Consider the following 16001-nt stretch of genomic DNA (forward strand, 5'->3'; position numbering starts at 1 on the left):
GGAGGGAGGGACGGAGGGAGGGACGGAGGGAGATAGAGAAAGTGTGAGAGGGAGGAGGCAGTTGGGGTTTGGGGGTGGCAGAAGGAGGAGGCAGAGATGGGAGAGAGAGAACCGGGAGCGAAAGAGAGACACAGACAGACTCTGGGTGGGGGAACCCAACAGATGGCTAAGTCCAGTCAGCGTTTGACCACTGACCATCTCCAGTGTCTCTCCAGAATAGCCCCAGCGAAGCCACTGTGCTCATCTTCATTGCTAAAGCAGCAACACAGTGGCCGTGTTGGAGGGAGTTGACAGCATCCACAGCAACTGGACCTACGAACGTTGAATCCGTTCTGGCACAATTCACTGGCAAAGACTCACCCGAGAGCAAGGGTTTGATCTGCTTGATCCGTGCAGCCATGGCCGGCGTAATCTTGGACTTCCCTTTGGCATCGGAGGTGCTGGGTTCATCCGTTTCCATTGGTGCAAGGGTGTCCCCATCCAGGCTAATCCCCTCCAAGAGCCCCTGAGCTGATGCCTCCACTGTACTGTTTGCAGCGTCCATTTCTGCTTCTGAAATGCCAAAGAATATGGGATTTTTGGGGGTGGGGGGAACGGAGGTTCAAAAGGAAAGAGAAGTTGGGGGGGGTTAATTGGCGTCAGGAAGCCTTTGATTTCTTTGCAAGTGGGAGTTGGACCTCCACAATGTCCGAGGTCACGTGAAACAAGAACAGCCTCAAAACATGATGGACCTCCCGGTGTCCAGTGTGCATTAGATCTGAGCCAGGGTTACTGCTGACTTGCACTTTCATTCACTGCAAGGCCTACTCACATATCACCCTGTGATATCCACTGTGCCAGCCCCTGGCCCTCGACCATACAACACCTACATTTTAAAATCCCCTCCACAGAGTCCCTTCCACCATCTGGAAGCCTCGCTATTCTCAGAATCTCAGCATTGCACCAGTCCTGGTCTCTCCCAATTTAAATCGTGCCGGCGTTGGTGGATGTGCCTTCAGCTCCAAACTCTAATTCACACCCCAGCCCTACCAACCTCCTTCAAGTTAAAATCTATCCCTGGGATACAGTTTCTAGCCTCTTGTCATATCTCTGCACAGGGTCCAGCATCACTTTTGGTTTGCCAGCACCATGAAGCTTAACAACGTTAAAAAGGTGTTGCATGAATGTGAGCTGTTGTTGTTGACTGGCATGATAGTGTGAAGAGCTCACCTGCTCGCTTCGCTCCAGTGGAGGTACCTGGTGTGGCAGCAGTGGCAGGCTTGTCCTCTTTTGGCACCAGCTTCTGCATGTCGGCCTGGCCAAACTCGCAGCCAGCTGGAAGACTGAATCCAAACAAGACAGTTAGTTTCCACACGTGCCTTCGAGTTGCACTTCATAACCTTGTGCAAAGTGTCCAAAATTTGCAGATTGCACTGCAGTGCTAACATCAGCACCCCCCACTGCCCCCCACAAAATCTCACCATTGCTCGCAGTCCATTTTCTCAGGGGAAGGACAGGAAAACGCTAACAGGAACAGGCCTTTCAGCCTGTTGAGCAGGCTCCACCACTCTATCATGATGATGCATTTTATCCACTTCATCACCTTGTACCACTGGCAGCTCGAATCTCAGAATCCTTGATACTAGATGGTCAACATTGCCTTGTCAAGGGGAGGTCATATCCGACAAACTTGATTGAGGTCTTTGATGCAGTGACACAGGCAGTGGATGAGGGTAATGCTGTGGATGTTGTATATTTGGATTTTCAGAAAGCATTCAATACAGTGCCACACAGCAGGTTGGTTAGCAAGTTCGAACTATTTGGGATTGATAGGTCCTTAGCAGCATGGATTAGAAAATAGGAAACAGAGGATAGGTACAGATGGGCATTTCTCAGATTGGAGACAAGTTGAAAGTGGTGTTTCCCAGGGATCGATGTTAGGACCCTTGTGTTTTCCGATTTATACAAATCATTTGGAGCTGGGTGTTGAGGGCTGCAAATCTCTACATTTGCAGATGATACTGAGCTAAGAAGAATGGTGAATTGGGAGGATGTTGAGCAACTTCAGAGGGACATTGACAAGTTGGCCAAACAGGCAGATGAATTTCAAAGCACAGAAATGTGAGGTAGTGCATTTTGGTAAATGAAACGGAGAGACAATACAGGTTTGATGGTACAACTTGGAGGGGAATACAGGAGCTGAGGGACCTCGGGGCTTATGTACATCATTCTCTGAAGGTAGCCAGGCATGTTGCAGTTATTAAGGAAGTGTAGAAGGTTTATAAGTAGAGACTGAATACAAAAGCAAGCAAGTGATGCTACCGCTCTACAAATGATTAGTCAGACCACATTAGGAGTATTGTAGTCAGTTCTGGGCACGGTAAGGATGTTAGAGCCCTGAAAAGAGCTCAAAGGAGATTTATTAGAATTATGCCAGGAATGAGGGATTTTTAGATACAAGGTAAGATTGGAGAAATTCAGCTTATTCTTGAAGCAGAGAAGATTAAGTAGTGATCTTATGGAGGTGTTCAAATTATGAACAATTTGACAGGGTGAGAAAGGACATTTTGTTTCCAATAGCTGGTACGTCAACAACTGGGGGTCACAATTTCAAGATGGTCAGGGAGAGAACTAGGAGATGAGGAAAAACTTCTTTACTCAGGGTTGTTAGAATTTGGAATGCCTGCAAGAGTGTTGGTGGAGGATTGCGTAGGAGGTTTCAAAAGAGAGCTGGATTTATATTTGAAAGGGATGAAGTTGGAGGACTACAGAGATACGGCTGGAGAGTGGGACTAATGTGGTAGATCTTTCAGAAGCTGGTACAGACATGATGGATTGAATGGTCTTTTTCTGTACTGTAAAATTCTAGTGATGTTGTGAATGCACCGAAGCTGCCTCCACTAATTTTCCACATGGTGCATTCCAAGACCCAACTGCTTGCTGTGTGAAAAAGATTTTTCTCACTTCACCTACTCCGTTCCAAGCCATTAAAACCTCTGGTTCTCTGATAAGCAGAGGGAAAAGTTTCTCCCAGTCCAGGCCCTTCAAGAAGGGCCCTGACCCAAAATATCAACTTTCTTGCTCCTCTGATGCTGCTTGGCCTGCTGTGCTCCTCCAGCTCCACACGGTGTTATCTCTGTCTCCGGCATCTGCTGTTCTTACTTTCTCTCAGTCCAGTTTGTCAGACCTCTCGCGGTTCGAACACTCCCACCAAATCTCCCTTTCACCTTCTCTTGCACAAGGGAAACAGACTCAGCTTTCCTCACAACTGAAGCAGTTTGTACTGAACCATTCTTGTGAACAAGCACAGTAACTGCGAGCTCAAACTGCAATAACCACACCCTGTCCAACATCAAACAAAGTGCCGATATGCAGCAGCCAGGTAGCGCAATGTTTTGGCGCAATCCCCAATGAAGGCTAGCTCTACCCTTAACTTCACACAATGCTTGGTTTTCTGCATTTGGGGTCCAGTCTCCCCTAGTTCCTGGTGCATCAATTCTGGGAGGAATTTTAAAATCTGTCCTCTCACCCCTCTAGGATCAGGGCTCAACATCCTGAATGGCTGCACAACCCCGGGGCCTCCAGTGTTTCCTAAGATTCGAGCACCAGGAGATTCTCTCCTGGCTCCTTTGGCCTTGCCGCGGTGCTCACCTGTTTGGGGTACAAAGGGACAGTAGGACAGTGCTCTCCCACACCAGCGAGCAGTATAGTTGGCTGAGCTTGTTCAGGACATTCAGGCCCAGCTGAGAGCCCCATTGGTTCACAGATATGGAACGGATTTCACTCTGGAAAAAAAGCAAAGAGTCAGGGCTTGGCAAATCAATCCATTTTGCAATACCACTTGGGCTTACTCACAGATGATCAGACACGCCTCACACGCTCGAAAACTGGACGGTTCTCACACTCATAAACCGGACCCTTAATGTGGCAAAATATCCCGGCAGCAATTGGAGTAATTCAGAATCATAGAATCCCTACAGTGTGGAAGCAGGCCATTCGACCCATCGAGTCCGTGCCTCCAAACAACATCCCACCCAGATCCACTTCATCTTGTGGAACGAGAGAGATACATAACAGTGGTTAGGAGACACTAGATTTAAGGGTTGGAGTAGAGAGAGACAGGCTTGGTTAGAATTCTACAGGCCTTTGCTGAGAACACATCTGCAACATGTGCGCACAGTTCTGGTTCCCATGTTTAAGAAATAATGCTATCTCTGTAACCCTGCATTTCCCATGGCCAATCCACCCTAACCTGCACATCCCTATACGCTACGTGATAATTTAGCATGGCTGATCCACCCGAACCTGCATATCTTTGGACTGTGGGAGGAAACCAGATCACCCAGAGGAAACGTGGAAACTGCACACAGACAGACAAATGCCCGAGGGTGGAATTAAACCTGGTGCCTGGCACTGAGAGACCGTGCTAACCACAGAACCACCATGCTGCCTCCAAAGACTGACCTACATAAGGAGACCCACAGTCTAGTTCTAAGGCACGTCTCACAAGGAAACAAGCAGGTAACAGGTACCCAAAAAGAATGGAGCATGGGGGCAATAGAGTTGGCAATCATATGCAAGGTTGGGCGCAGGAGCGAGGGCGCAAACCAGCAGTTAACCTTGCAGGGTGTTCAGCTTCCGGAAGAGTGAACTTTGACCTCATGGCTCTTTACCCAACAAGCAGAGCTTTTGACCCTCACCTGGCCCACTCTGCAGGTGTGCACAAACATCATGATGTAGGCGTGTGCTGCAGTGAGAGCGTGCAGCAGCGGCGTGGCCTGGGCCGAGAGCGTGGCGTCGACCACGTTGCCAGCATTCGCCAGCTCCCGCAGGAGGACGGAGCCACCGGGGGTGTCGATAGGTCGGTGCAGCGGCTCCAAAGACGACAGTATGGTGTCCAGCTGAACAAGACCTTCCTGCAACACCTTCAACTCGTGCGACAATGTCTGTGGGAATACGATGGGGACAAGACGGATTAGATTTGGATCATGTTCTAGCTGATATTCCTGGCACAAAACAAACTAGTTAAGCACCTCATTTAAGAGAGGCACATATTACCAAATCAAAGAGACTCACCACCTTTCGATAATTAATAAATAAAAAAAATCAACAATGGCTTTACAGCTGATGGAAGCTTCTGTAAATCAGACACAGGCAGGCAGCGAGAGCACGCGCGAATGCTGCACAGACACAGAGTGAGAGATCTTGCGACTACACACCAGAATGGACTTGCACACCCCTGCGACAGCCTGGCACGCAGCAGAAGTGGGGAAGTCGATGGGAAGATTCGGCAGCCCCAGGATGCAGACGAGAGGCTGCAGCCCCTTCTGGGTTACAAACTCCTGACAGTGGTCATCGGTTGTGTTGTTGCTCAGGATCGACTCGACAAACTTCATCTTGTGGAACGAGAGAGAGATACATACAGTGGTTAGGGGACACTAGATTTAAGAGTGGAGTAGAGAGAGATAGGCTTGGTTAGAACTCTATGGGCCTTTGCTGAGAACACAGCTGCGCACAGTTTTGGTTCCCATGTTTAAGAAATAATGTCCCACATTCGAGGTGCTACAGTCAAGGTTGATCTCTGGGAGGAGCGGTTTGCTGAATAAACTGGGCCAATATCCTCTGGAGTTAGAAGAACAAGAGACAACCTCACTCAAACATACAAATGTTCTGAAGGGGCTCGGACAGAGTGGAGGCTGAGAGATTGTTGAAGAATCTAAAACACATGGGAAGACATTGAGAATAATGAGACGATTGTTTAGGGCTGAGATGAGTAGAAATTACTTGACAGAGGTGGTTCTGAATTTTTGGAAACCTGTACACAAGAGGGTTGTGGCTGTTCCATCTTTGAGGCTGGGTCAGAGGGATACAGGGGGCAGGCAGGCAAGTGGAACTGAAGCCATAGATCAACCATGTCCACAGTGAATGGTGGAGCAGGCTCAACAGGCTGAATGGTCCACTCCAGCACCCAGATCACGCGCTCTTATCAACAGGCTCGGATCAGTTAAAGTGGGACGAAGCACAACTGGGGCAGAAACACAGCTCGGTCAGTTACCATGCTGCCAAATTCCACGGAAGTCATGGACCAAACCTGGCAATTTGCTGCAAGCTTGGTCAGAGCATTAGGATAGTGAGGCAAAGAGGCGAGTGAGATGGCTCCTGGTCTAACCACCTGACATTTGCTGTGTAACATATCTCAGCCAGAGCAGGCTGCACCTACACCATGCCTCGGGATTCTGGGCAGGGAAAGGGTAGGGAATTAAGATCAAAGATAGTGGTGGGGAGCAGGGAAAGAACAACGAAGGCCCACTTGTGGCAGGATTGCATTCTGGATGGGACAAGCAAGGAGGTTGCAACTTTTGACACAGAGCGTGAATCGGAAAAGTAACCAACCACAAAACACATTTTTCTTTTATTTCCTTCACAGGACAAGATCTAGCAACTATTATCCTCTTGATTGCCTCTTAAGGCAGCAGTAGCGAGCTGCTTTCTTGACCTGCTGCAATCCATGTGGTATAGGGCCACCTGCAGTGCCGTAAGGGACGGGGATTCCAGGTTTCTGACCCAGTGGCACAGTGAAGGAAGAGCCAATATTGTTCAAAGTCAGGATGGCATATGCTTTGAAAGGAAGTTTGCACTTGATGTCCCCGTGTGCGCAGCTAGGGCGTATAGATAGTAGGTTTGGAAGGTGCAGCCAGTGAAGACTGGCTCAACTGCTTGAGTGCATTTTGTAGATAGTAGACACTGCTCAATCTTGTGTTACGTTTTCCTTCAATGGGATTAGGGAACTCAAGTTGCATGCAGCCAGAAATCAAAAACAGCACAAAAGCTGAACTGATCATAAATTCAGATCTATTTGGAGTGAGCAATAAACGCTGGCTTAGCCAATGACACCCAGTCTGTGAAACAATAACTCTAAAGGTGCAGCACTGCTGGGGACAGGTCTGTCACTGTATAACACTGGGGTACGGTACCGGTGGGGGAACGGGTCTGTCACTGTATAACACTGGGGTACGGTACCGGTGGGGGAACGGGTCTGTCACTGTATAACACTGGGGTACGGTACCGGTGGGGGACGGGTCTGTCGCTGTATAACACTGGGGTACAGACTACTGGGGTCTGGATAGGTAACAGGTCACTTACCACGTTCAGTATATAATCCATCAGTGGGATAGGTATCCGCTCCTCCGTGCCAACCACTCTGAGAATTCAAAAAGGAAAAAGACAATGTTTTGGGAAGCATTTAAAAGAACCAAGACCGGATTCGTCTCCACTCGGTGACCCACCCAGAGCCAAAATGGGCCTTGCTATAATGATGTCCAAACGGTCACTGTACCGAAATGATTTGAGCAGCTCTCGGGTGTACATGCGCAGAGAGAATCATACAACAATGGAGGCAATTCTGCCCTCATGTCAATGGAAAGCTCCAAAGAGCTAGCAACCTGTTCTCCTCTCATTGGTTCAGTCCCCTCCATATAGGGATCAAACCTCGTGAAAGTCATGACTGAATCTGGCCCCCTCTTCCTTTCCAGGCAGCATCTGAGAAGATTTCTCAGGTCCCCCATGCCTCTGTGGGCCTTCATTTACAGAGCTCCCTGCTAACAAGAACAGTTACTGAGCAAACAAAATCGCAGCCACTTAGCTCCAATCCTGCTGTACCATGTGATAAAGATTGTGGCCAATCTATGTTTACAGTCTGAATGCCAGGTTCCCATTCACCCACAACAAGAATCAATCTACCTTCACCTTATTCAACCATCTCACCTTCCCTGACTTCAGAAATAGTGTGCTAAAGTTACACAACCCTCAGAAGAACGTTTCCCTCCATCTGAGTCCTAAAAGGGTGGTCGTGAATTTTAAAACAATGCCCACTCACTCTGCACTCACCCAGAAGAGGAAACATTCATTCCATGCCCATGTTAGGAAGGCCATTCAAAATCTTGCCCATTTCCAACCTGGAGTCACCCCTCACTCTTATAAACTCCTCCTTAAACCTCCCGAAACCAGACATGATTCTGATCGTAACCAATAAACTGCCTCTAAAAGCTTTTAGCAACACAAACCCGGCAGCAGGTTCGCCCCACAACAATTTAAGAAACAGAACGGTTAACTGGACACACAGCAACCTAAATGGATGCCCACTGCAGGTGGGTCAGACCTGCAGTTTTACACCTGCTGGGGTGCTCACGCAGGGTTAGACCGTTCCTCATTGGGAGGGGCACGGGGCGGGAGGAGATGACAGACGGGGAGAGGCGTAGGGGCGGGAGGTGGTGACAGACACGGAGGGGCGTAAGGGCAGGTGGTGGTGACAGGGACAGGAAAGGGTGTAGGGGTTAGAGGATACAGAGATGGGGAGGAGCATAGAGGTTACAGGTTACAGAGATAGAGGGTTGCAGGGGTCACAGGTTACAGAGATGAGGATGATTGAATGGCTGATGGAAGTGACAAAGGCAGCATTGAGCCAAGGTCTTGACTGGTGACCATAATGGATGAAATGCATGATCTCTTGTGCAGTCGGCCTGAATATCTGTCCACATACAGCGGCTTGTAGCAGGGAGCTGCAAGGGTCTTAAATCACTTCCCAATTGCTCAAGATATTCCTGTAATTATTAACAGGAACTGTCTACAAACCCCGGCACTTGGGGTTAACAACTAGTGCATTCCTACAGAAAATACTGCGTCTTTTGTTTTGAAGGCACACAACATGCTTTCAGCCAATACTCCGTGCACGCCTGGAAACCACACCAAGATGAGAAACCGGTTGACAAAAGCAACGTACTCACTTGCACCTGAGGCCACAAGCGGACTTCCATCAAAATGGCGACCACCCTGCTCACGACACAGTAATTCATTTATGAGATGCCCACGCCCATCTCAGAGGCAGAGAGGCATCGGCGACTTAAGTCGCCAAGCGCTCAAGATCAAGTAACACTGGGGAAGCCTTTGGTACACTAGGAGAGACACGTGTTTCTTTGAACTGAACAAATTGGCCCAAGTTCTGAGATGTTTGTCGCCACTGCAATGCGGCTGTCCCTCCCTCTCGATCGCTGGCAGCCCCCCAGCCTTCTGGGTGGATGCCTGTTGCGATTCTCCACGACCACCTGAAGTCCCATTCATTTTAAAAGCGGAAAACAAAAACACCGCGTGTCAAAACATTCGGTCAAGCCGAAACGCTGCCTGCTCAGGACTCCCCCCCCCCTCCTCCACCCCACAAAATTCAATCAGATCTGATCAGATCCCCAAAAGCCAGGTGAGGGCTGGGCGAACAGGAGCGACCCGCACATGCTGGCTGCTGAACCTGACCAGAAGCCGATGCAGCACGATGTTCTCGAGAAGAGACGGGCACAGAGAGCCCCATCGCCAGCCCACCCAACGCCGCCTGCCTCGAGTCTCCGACAGCCGCAGTTCACAGGCATGAACGAGACTGGCCGGTGGAACGGCCGCATAACAATACAGCCGCAGCGAATTTCTACTGCGCCGGCGTGAATGGTACCACAGCCTTTGATCCCACCCCAAGGCGGCCCGCCCTCGTCAGAACGAGACTCTCTGGGTCAGGAGCTCGCCAACTGGCAGGGCTTAACTGTTTGAGAGCGGGAAATGCCGAGGCAGCCCGCGTCAACAATTCCGCCTCCCAACTCTCGCAAAGGATTTAGAAGTTCGGAGACAGAAAGAGAGAGAGACACATTTCTCTCTCTAAGGCACACAGAGGTTCAACACAACGAGAAAGGCGAGATGGCATCTCCGACAGAGTGCTGGCAAACTGCAGGACCTGGGCTGATGCCAGGAGCCTTTTGGGCTTGGCAGCAGAGCGGACAGAGTGCCCTCCTTACACAAGAGCTGCTCTTTATGTTTTGTATTGCGCCTTTAACTCAGTGGAAACGTCCCCATCCCACCCCAGTCATGTCACGTTTGTGCAATCGTGACAAGAATCGGCAGCAAGACAGAGGGGATTTCTGCACAGCTCGATCAAAGTGGGAGATTTTAAGGAACATTGCAGGCAGAGACAGAGAGATGTGAAAAGGTTTTGGGAAGGATTTCTAAAGACCTAGAAACCAGTAAACTGTGTACAATTTGAGTCTCCTTACTTGAGAAAGGATGTACTGGCACTGGAGGGGGTTTATTAGGTTGATTCCAAAGTTGAGAGGGTTGGCTCAGGAGGAGAGATGGAGTAAGCTGGGACGAGAGTCAATAGAATTTAAGAAGGTGGCGGGGGTTTCTTTTAGAAACATATGAAATTATGAAGGGAATAGATAAGATAGAAGCAGGGAGGTTGTTTCCACTGATAAGTGAAATAGAACTAGAAGGCATAGCCTCCAAATAAGGGGGAGCAGATTTCAGACTGAGTTGAGGAGGAATTTATTCACCCAAAGGGTTGTGAATCTGTGGAATTCCCTGTCCAGTGAAGCAGTTGTGGCTTCCTGATTGAATGTTTTTAAGGCGAAGAGAGATGTTTGAACAGTAAAGAAATTGAGGGTTATAGTGAGCAGGTAAGTGGAACCGAGTCCACGAAAAGATCAACCATGATATTACTGGATAGCGGAGAGGCCTGCTCCTATTTCTTATTTCTTAAAAGGCCGAACAACAAATGATGGTGGGGAAGGTGAAGGGAGCATGGGTGCTAAGGGACAGGGGTCCCCAGCACTGACCTCCAAAGGGTATATGCTAAAAGGAGTTTCATTTGACAACATTCAAATTGGGAAGAGAGGCAGAGATTCAAAAGTCAACATATGGTTTCCTCCAGCAATGGGAGGACAGACTGAGACTCTATCATCAGAGGGAGAACTTAGGCCCATGGCAGGACATTTCAACAATTCCAGGTGAATTCCAGCGTGGCACATCACAGTTAAATCCCTTCTTCAGAAGGACCAACTCCCCTGTCAGGGTCCAAGCCACATTAGTGAAGACCAGGACTGAAAGATTTGTCATCTCCAAAAGTAGAACACAGTAACAGAGCAGAGATAGTAGGAACTGCAGATGCTGGAGAATCAGTGACAACAAGGCGTAGAGCTGGATGAACACAGCAGGCCAAGCAGCATCATAGGAGCAGGAAGGCTGACGTTTCGGGCCTTGTTGTCACAGTAACAGAGCATCCTGTTAAGGGCACCATTCTGTGCACCTGTCCACCTGGGGAGGGGGTGCAGAAACAGTGATTCAATGCCATTTCACACAAGATCCAGGAGAGAGGTGGAAAACGATTCAGTAATAAACTTTCATTGGGGAGTTGGACAGGTACTGAGTAAGAACAACTTTGGAACTATCAGTGAAAAAACAGCGGGCCTGCAAACAAACAGGACTGCCCTGTCAAACAGGCAGCAGAGGCTTAACTGGACTCCTCCTGTATACTACAATCCAACTATTGACACATCACTAAAATCTTTTTTTTAAAAAACCTCTCCTCCCGCAGGAACTGGAGATGTGAAACACAAATGAGGAGGGATGAACTGGTGCCAGCCCGTGGCGAACCTAGCCCCACCAACCTTGTGGGAAGTCAGCAGCCTGGCCACTGCAGGGTTAACAGACCAAAGCTGGGAACTGGAGGGGCTGTCTTTCCATTCCACGCGCTGCTGGCACAGCTTCAGAAGAGACTGGGGAGCATTTGCCAAAAGCAGCAAAGCCAAGCTCCAGACGAGGAAGAGAGAGCACACACGGGACGTTTTAAGGTCACTCAGGAAGATGTGAAAAGACTGCGGCCAGCAGGAGACACTCCACAGAGAGTTCTCTGTCACTGCGCAAAGGGAGGATCTTAGCAAATCTAAGTGTCAGCATCTGAGCTGAGGGGAAAGGCCTGGGGGACGGGGCTCCTTTCCTTAAAATCCAAGTGACCCACAATCAGCAGGCACAAGGTGACTGGCACTTGAAAGCATAGTGGTCCAAAAGCACTGAGCATCTTCAACTGCACAGGAAGCAAAACGGATTTACCTCGCCCACCTTCGATGGCTCATGGCAGCGAGACTGACTGCAGTTGCATGCGACCTTCAGTTCTTATGTTTATATTCAACCTGTACAATTTCAATTATCACGGGGAACTGGTGAGAGAGATTTAGGCAGGGAGCTAGAGACGCATAAAATAGTTTCAAAAGAAAACTGTATCGATGGAACTTCGCTTTCACTTTAAAAGTATAGAGGGAGCTTTACTCTGTATCTAACCTGTGCTGCCCTTGTCCTGGGAGTATTTGGGTTTTTTCCCAGGCGGGAGTGGTGGAGGAGTGTAGAGTGAGCTTCACTCAGCATCTAACCCATGTTGTCCACTTCCTGGGAGTATTGATGGGGATAGTGTAGAGGGGGCTTTACTCTTTATCTAACTCCGTACTGTACCTATCTTAGGATTGTTTGATAGGGACAGTACACAGGGAGCTTTACCTTCAGTTTAAAAAAGTACAGGGAGGATTCAGTGTCTGAAATGGAGAGGCACTGACTTTCCTCCTTCATATTAAAAAAACCAAACCAACTGCGGATGTTGGATATCAGCCAAAACAGAAAATTGCTGGGAAAACTCAGGTCTGACAGGGTCTGTGTAGAGAAATCAGTGTTAACTTTTCAGGAGGAGGTCTGACATGACCTGAAACATTAACTCTGATTTCTCTCCATTGATGCTGCCAGGCCTGCTGAGTTTTTCCAGGAATTTTCTGTTTCCTCCTTCGTTGTACTGAAATTGAGAGTCACGACAGAATCACCCACTCCTAACCTCATTCACCCCATGTGCCTGTACACTGCATGAACACCAAACCTCATTTCTTTAATCTGCTGACTTGATAACATCCTGTTTGGTGACTACACGGCGGACCCTGACCCGCAAGCAAATGAAAACGTAACAGCAACACATGACCAACTTTTCAAACGCAGCTTGGGTGTGGAGTAAAAATTGCTGCACAATAACTCAAAAGGTGATTCTCCACAACTGCCACCTGACAGCGTGAATGCACAGGCGTCTATTAAATACATCTACCCTTTAAAGCGGCTGAGTAATGACTTACTGCTGGTTGGGTTCAGGGTCACTCTGTTGAGCAGCCATGCTGCTGCTGAAGCTCTGCATGGCCTGAACTTCCTCCTCTTCTTCATCTTCACTGGATGCTTCCTCGGCAGCGTGATTGGAGCGAGGTGGAGGAGCGGTGGCACTCCCGTCCGCCTTCTGGATAGAAGGTTTCTGGCAGATGTACTTGGGGTCTCTTCCCAGGTTGCAGATTTCCTCAAGCAACTGAAAAGGCGGAACAAAGCATGTTAGGTCCAATAATACACCCCCCATCTTCGCCGCCCTCGGCACAGATCGCAGTATCAGTAGCTCTGCTCACCCAAATCTAACACAAAATCCCAACCAGACTGTTCAAGAACAAGGGACAATCACACTCAGTGATTACCGCCCTCACTAGATATGTACACAAGTGTAGGAATGGGAGCAATAGCTAGCAGTCAGAAGACGGCACATCCCCAGATTAATAAAAACCAAAAGAACTGCGGATGCTGTAAATCTGGGGGCAAAAACAAAGTTGCTGGAAAAGCTCAGCAGGTCTGACAGCATCTGTCAAGGAAAAAACAGAGTTAACATTTCAGGTCCGGTGGACCCTTCCTCCAAACACTACATCCTTCACAGATGCTGCCAGACCTGCTGAGCTTTTCCAGAAACTTTGTTTTTGCCCCCAGATTAATAACCAATCCAATTTGAGCAATAACGCAGAAAACAAGAGCTCAAACCACAACACGGCAGCTTGAAATCTCGAACCTCAATTTATACGGAAACATCTAAACTAGGAGTAGGCCATTCAGCCCTTTGATCTTGTTCTGCCATTCACAATGATCATGACCAGTCCTCTTTCCCAATGCCATAGCCCTAGTTTCTCCTCATACCCCTTGATACCTTTATCTTTAAAAGAAGCAAGTCACAGGGTCATACAGTTTGGAATCAGACTCTTCCGTCCAACTTGTCCATATGGCTTTCAAGCCACATCATTTCAGGGAAGGAAACCCTGCTGTCGTCAGTCCAGCCTGGCTTGTACACACAACACCAGTCTCTCAGTAATGTCGCCCTGTGCAGCAGCCCAGACACACGGTTAAGATCAAAACCATCATGGCCACCTCCCTGAGTTGAGGGAATAAATACTAGCCTTGCTGACACCCAGAGGGAGATTTTATTCTCAAAAGGAAAACACCCAATTTGCATTTCCTCCCGGTTTGGATGTTAACCACAGCATTCCAGCCATTTCTCTATATAAAACCTGTCGCTCCCCCTGCTTGCTCTGGCTCAGGGTCACATACCTTAATGATTGCAGCAGTGGCATCAGTCTTCAGAGTTGGCTGGTGTCTCATCAGTTCATCCACAGCGCTGCCAAGGTTGGATGCCGTGTCACCTGTATAGAGGGACAGTGTCAGACAATCGGTTGCTAAAGTTAGCAATGCCAACTCCCAAAGGGTTTTACTATTTACCAGCCTTGGAGGGTCAAGAACAAAGGAACAGGCCATTGAGAAACCCACTGAATCTGCTCTGCTGTTTAAGGAAGTCATAGCTGGTTGGCAATCTAATCCCGCCTCTGACCCACATCCCTCATTACCTTTGGTTAACTGCATGCAGGAGATGATGGCATGGCAGTAACATTGCTAGGCCAGTAACCAGAGACCAAGGCCAATAATCTGGGGAGATGGGTTCAACTCTTACCAAGGGGGCTGGCAGAATTGAAGTAGAGTTATTAAAACCTGTAATTGATAACTAGTCTCAGAAATGGGAACCGTAACAGCCACCACCAACTGTCCCCTAGGGTTCCATATTGCCCTTACCCAGTCAGGCCTCATATTGATTCCAGACACTCGGTCACGTGGCTGACTCATAACAGCCTCTGAACTGATCTAGCAGCCATTTAGTTTAACAAATGCTGGCCACACTCCATGAAAGAATGAATCTCTCCGACCAAAGATGAGCAACTGCCCCAGCATCAAATGCAGTTTGTAAAAGAGTTACAAACAAGTAGCCTTCAGACGTAGAAATGCGTCCTAACATTCTTATTCCTGCAAGGTCGGGATCTCGTTTTTAAACTCGGCCCCTCAACTAGCCCTAGGCCAGGGCTTTCCAAAGTGGGGATCGAGACCCCTGGTAGGGTTGCAAGTGCTGTCCTGGACTTTCCAACCAGCAGTAGTTTCTGCTACCCACAAACCCCAAACAGAGGAGAGCCAGTCTACAGCCAAGAACATGGTAGCGCAATGAAAAGTTTGTAAAACCCTCCGCGACCACTCCTGTGCCCCGATATCTGCCTGCCAGGGAAGTAGAGCAAAATTCAGCACCGGTCCCGGGACGTCCCAGGTTTGTGGTTGCATTGTGTTCCTTCGAGTCTCTGAAGCTCTAGCATAAAAATATTTCCACCAAATAACACACCTTAAGTACCAAATAGATCTCGGCACCTCAGTTCAGGATTTACTGTATCTGCAATGAAGGTTGACAGGACTCGACGTAACTAACGGAACAAGTAGAACCAAATTTCCCCTGGCTTTGCGGGATGTACACACAGGGCCCTGAATTGCAGCTTAGATCCGGACATCTCGCTTTCCCCACACAGAATACCCTTGGGTGACTCCCATAGGAACTGGCTGCCCACTGACCTAATGGGTCCGAACTGCGACGCCTCCTCATCGCAGGCAGGTAGTCAGGAGACAGCAGCACCTTGAAGAGACGGTCAAAGGGCTGGCACTGCACGAAGGACTGCAGCCCACGGGCATTCAGGCACAGCGCGCTGAACACATTCGGCAAGGAACCCAGAACTTCACGGGTCGCGGGTACCTGAGGAAAGAAGCAGAAGGTAGGAAACGGAGGTGAAAGGGGTGGCGATGCTGTGAGAGACTTTTCTCAGCCCCTAACATAACTCCATTTTGGAAGAACTTTTCTTTTTCTGTGTAAAATGATCCTCAAGCTCCATCTTACCATACAAACGCTCCCAGCTCACGTAAAGTTAGAAACCATGCGCGGACTCGGAACCCAGTGTATTCCTCCCTTCGCCCTTAACAATAATTAAATACTCTGGCCGTACTAGCCTCCCAGATGC

The 16001-nt window shown here is 48.8% G+C and overlaps 1 protein-coding gene across 1 annotated transcript in view; it reads right to left on the reverse strand.

Annotated features, from left to right (window-relative positions):
- Window positions 1-16001, reverse strand: part of LOC109937831 (E3 ubiquitin-protein ligase HUWE1-like) — a 171027-nt gene that overhangs the window by 108413 nt on the left and 46613 nt on the right. Inside the window, exons 23-31 of the mRNA XM_048619929.1 lie at window positions 15562-15739; window positions 14230-14321; window positions 12954-13174; window positions 7123-7180; window positions 5199-5375; window positions 4680-4925; window positions 3631-3764; window positions 1210-1322; window positions 361-552 (exon numbers count right to left, since the gene is read on the reverse strand). Coding sequence (XP_048475886.1) covers window positions 361-552; window positions 1210-1322; window positions 3631-3764; window positions 4680-4925; window positions 5199-5375; window positions 7123-7180; window positions 12954-13174; window positions 14230-14321; window positions 15562-15739 — 1411 coding nt within the window. The remainder of the gene's footprint in view (window positions 1-360; window positions 553-1209; window positions 1323-3630; window positions 3765-4679; window positions 4926-5198; window positions 5376-7122; window positions 7181-12953; window positions 13175-14229; window positions 14322-15561; window positions 15740-16001) is intronic.

This window comes from Rhincodon typus, chromosome 44 (genome assembly GCF_021869965.1).
Source record: "Rhincodon typus isolate 14 chromosome 44, sRhiTyp1.1, whole genome shotgun sequence".
Classification (NCBI taxonomy): Eukaryota; Metazoa; Chordata; class Chondrichthyes; order Orectolobiformes; family Rhincodontidae; genus Rhincodon; species Rhincodon typus.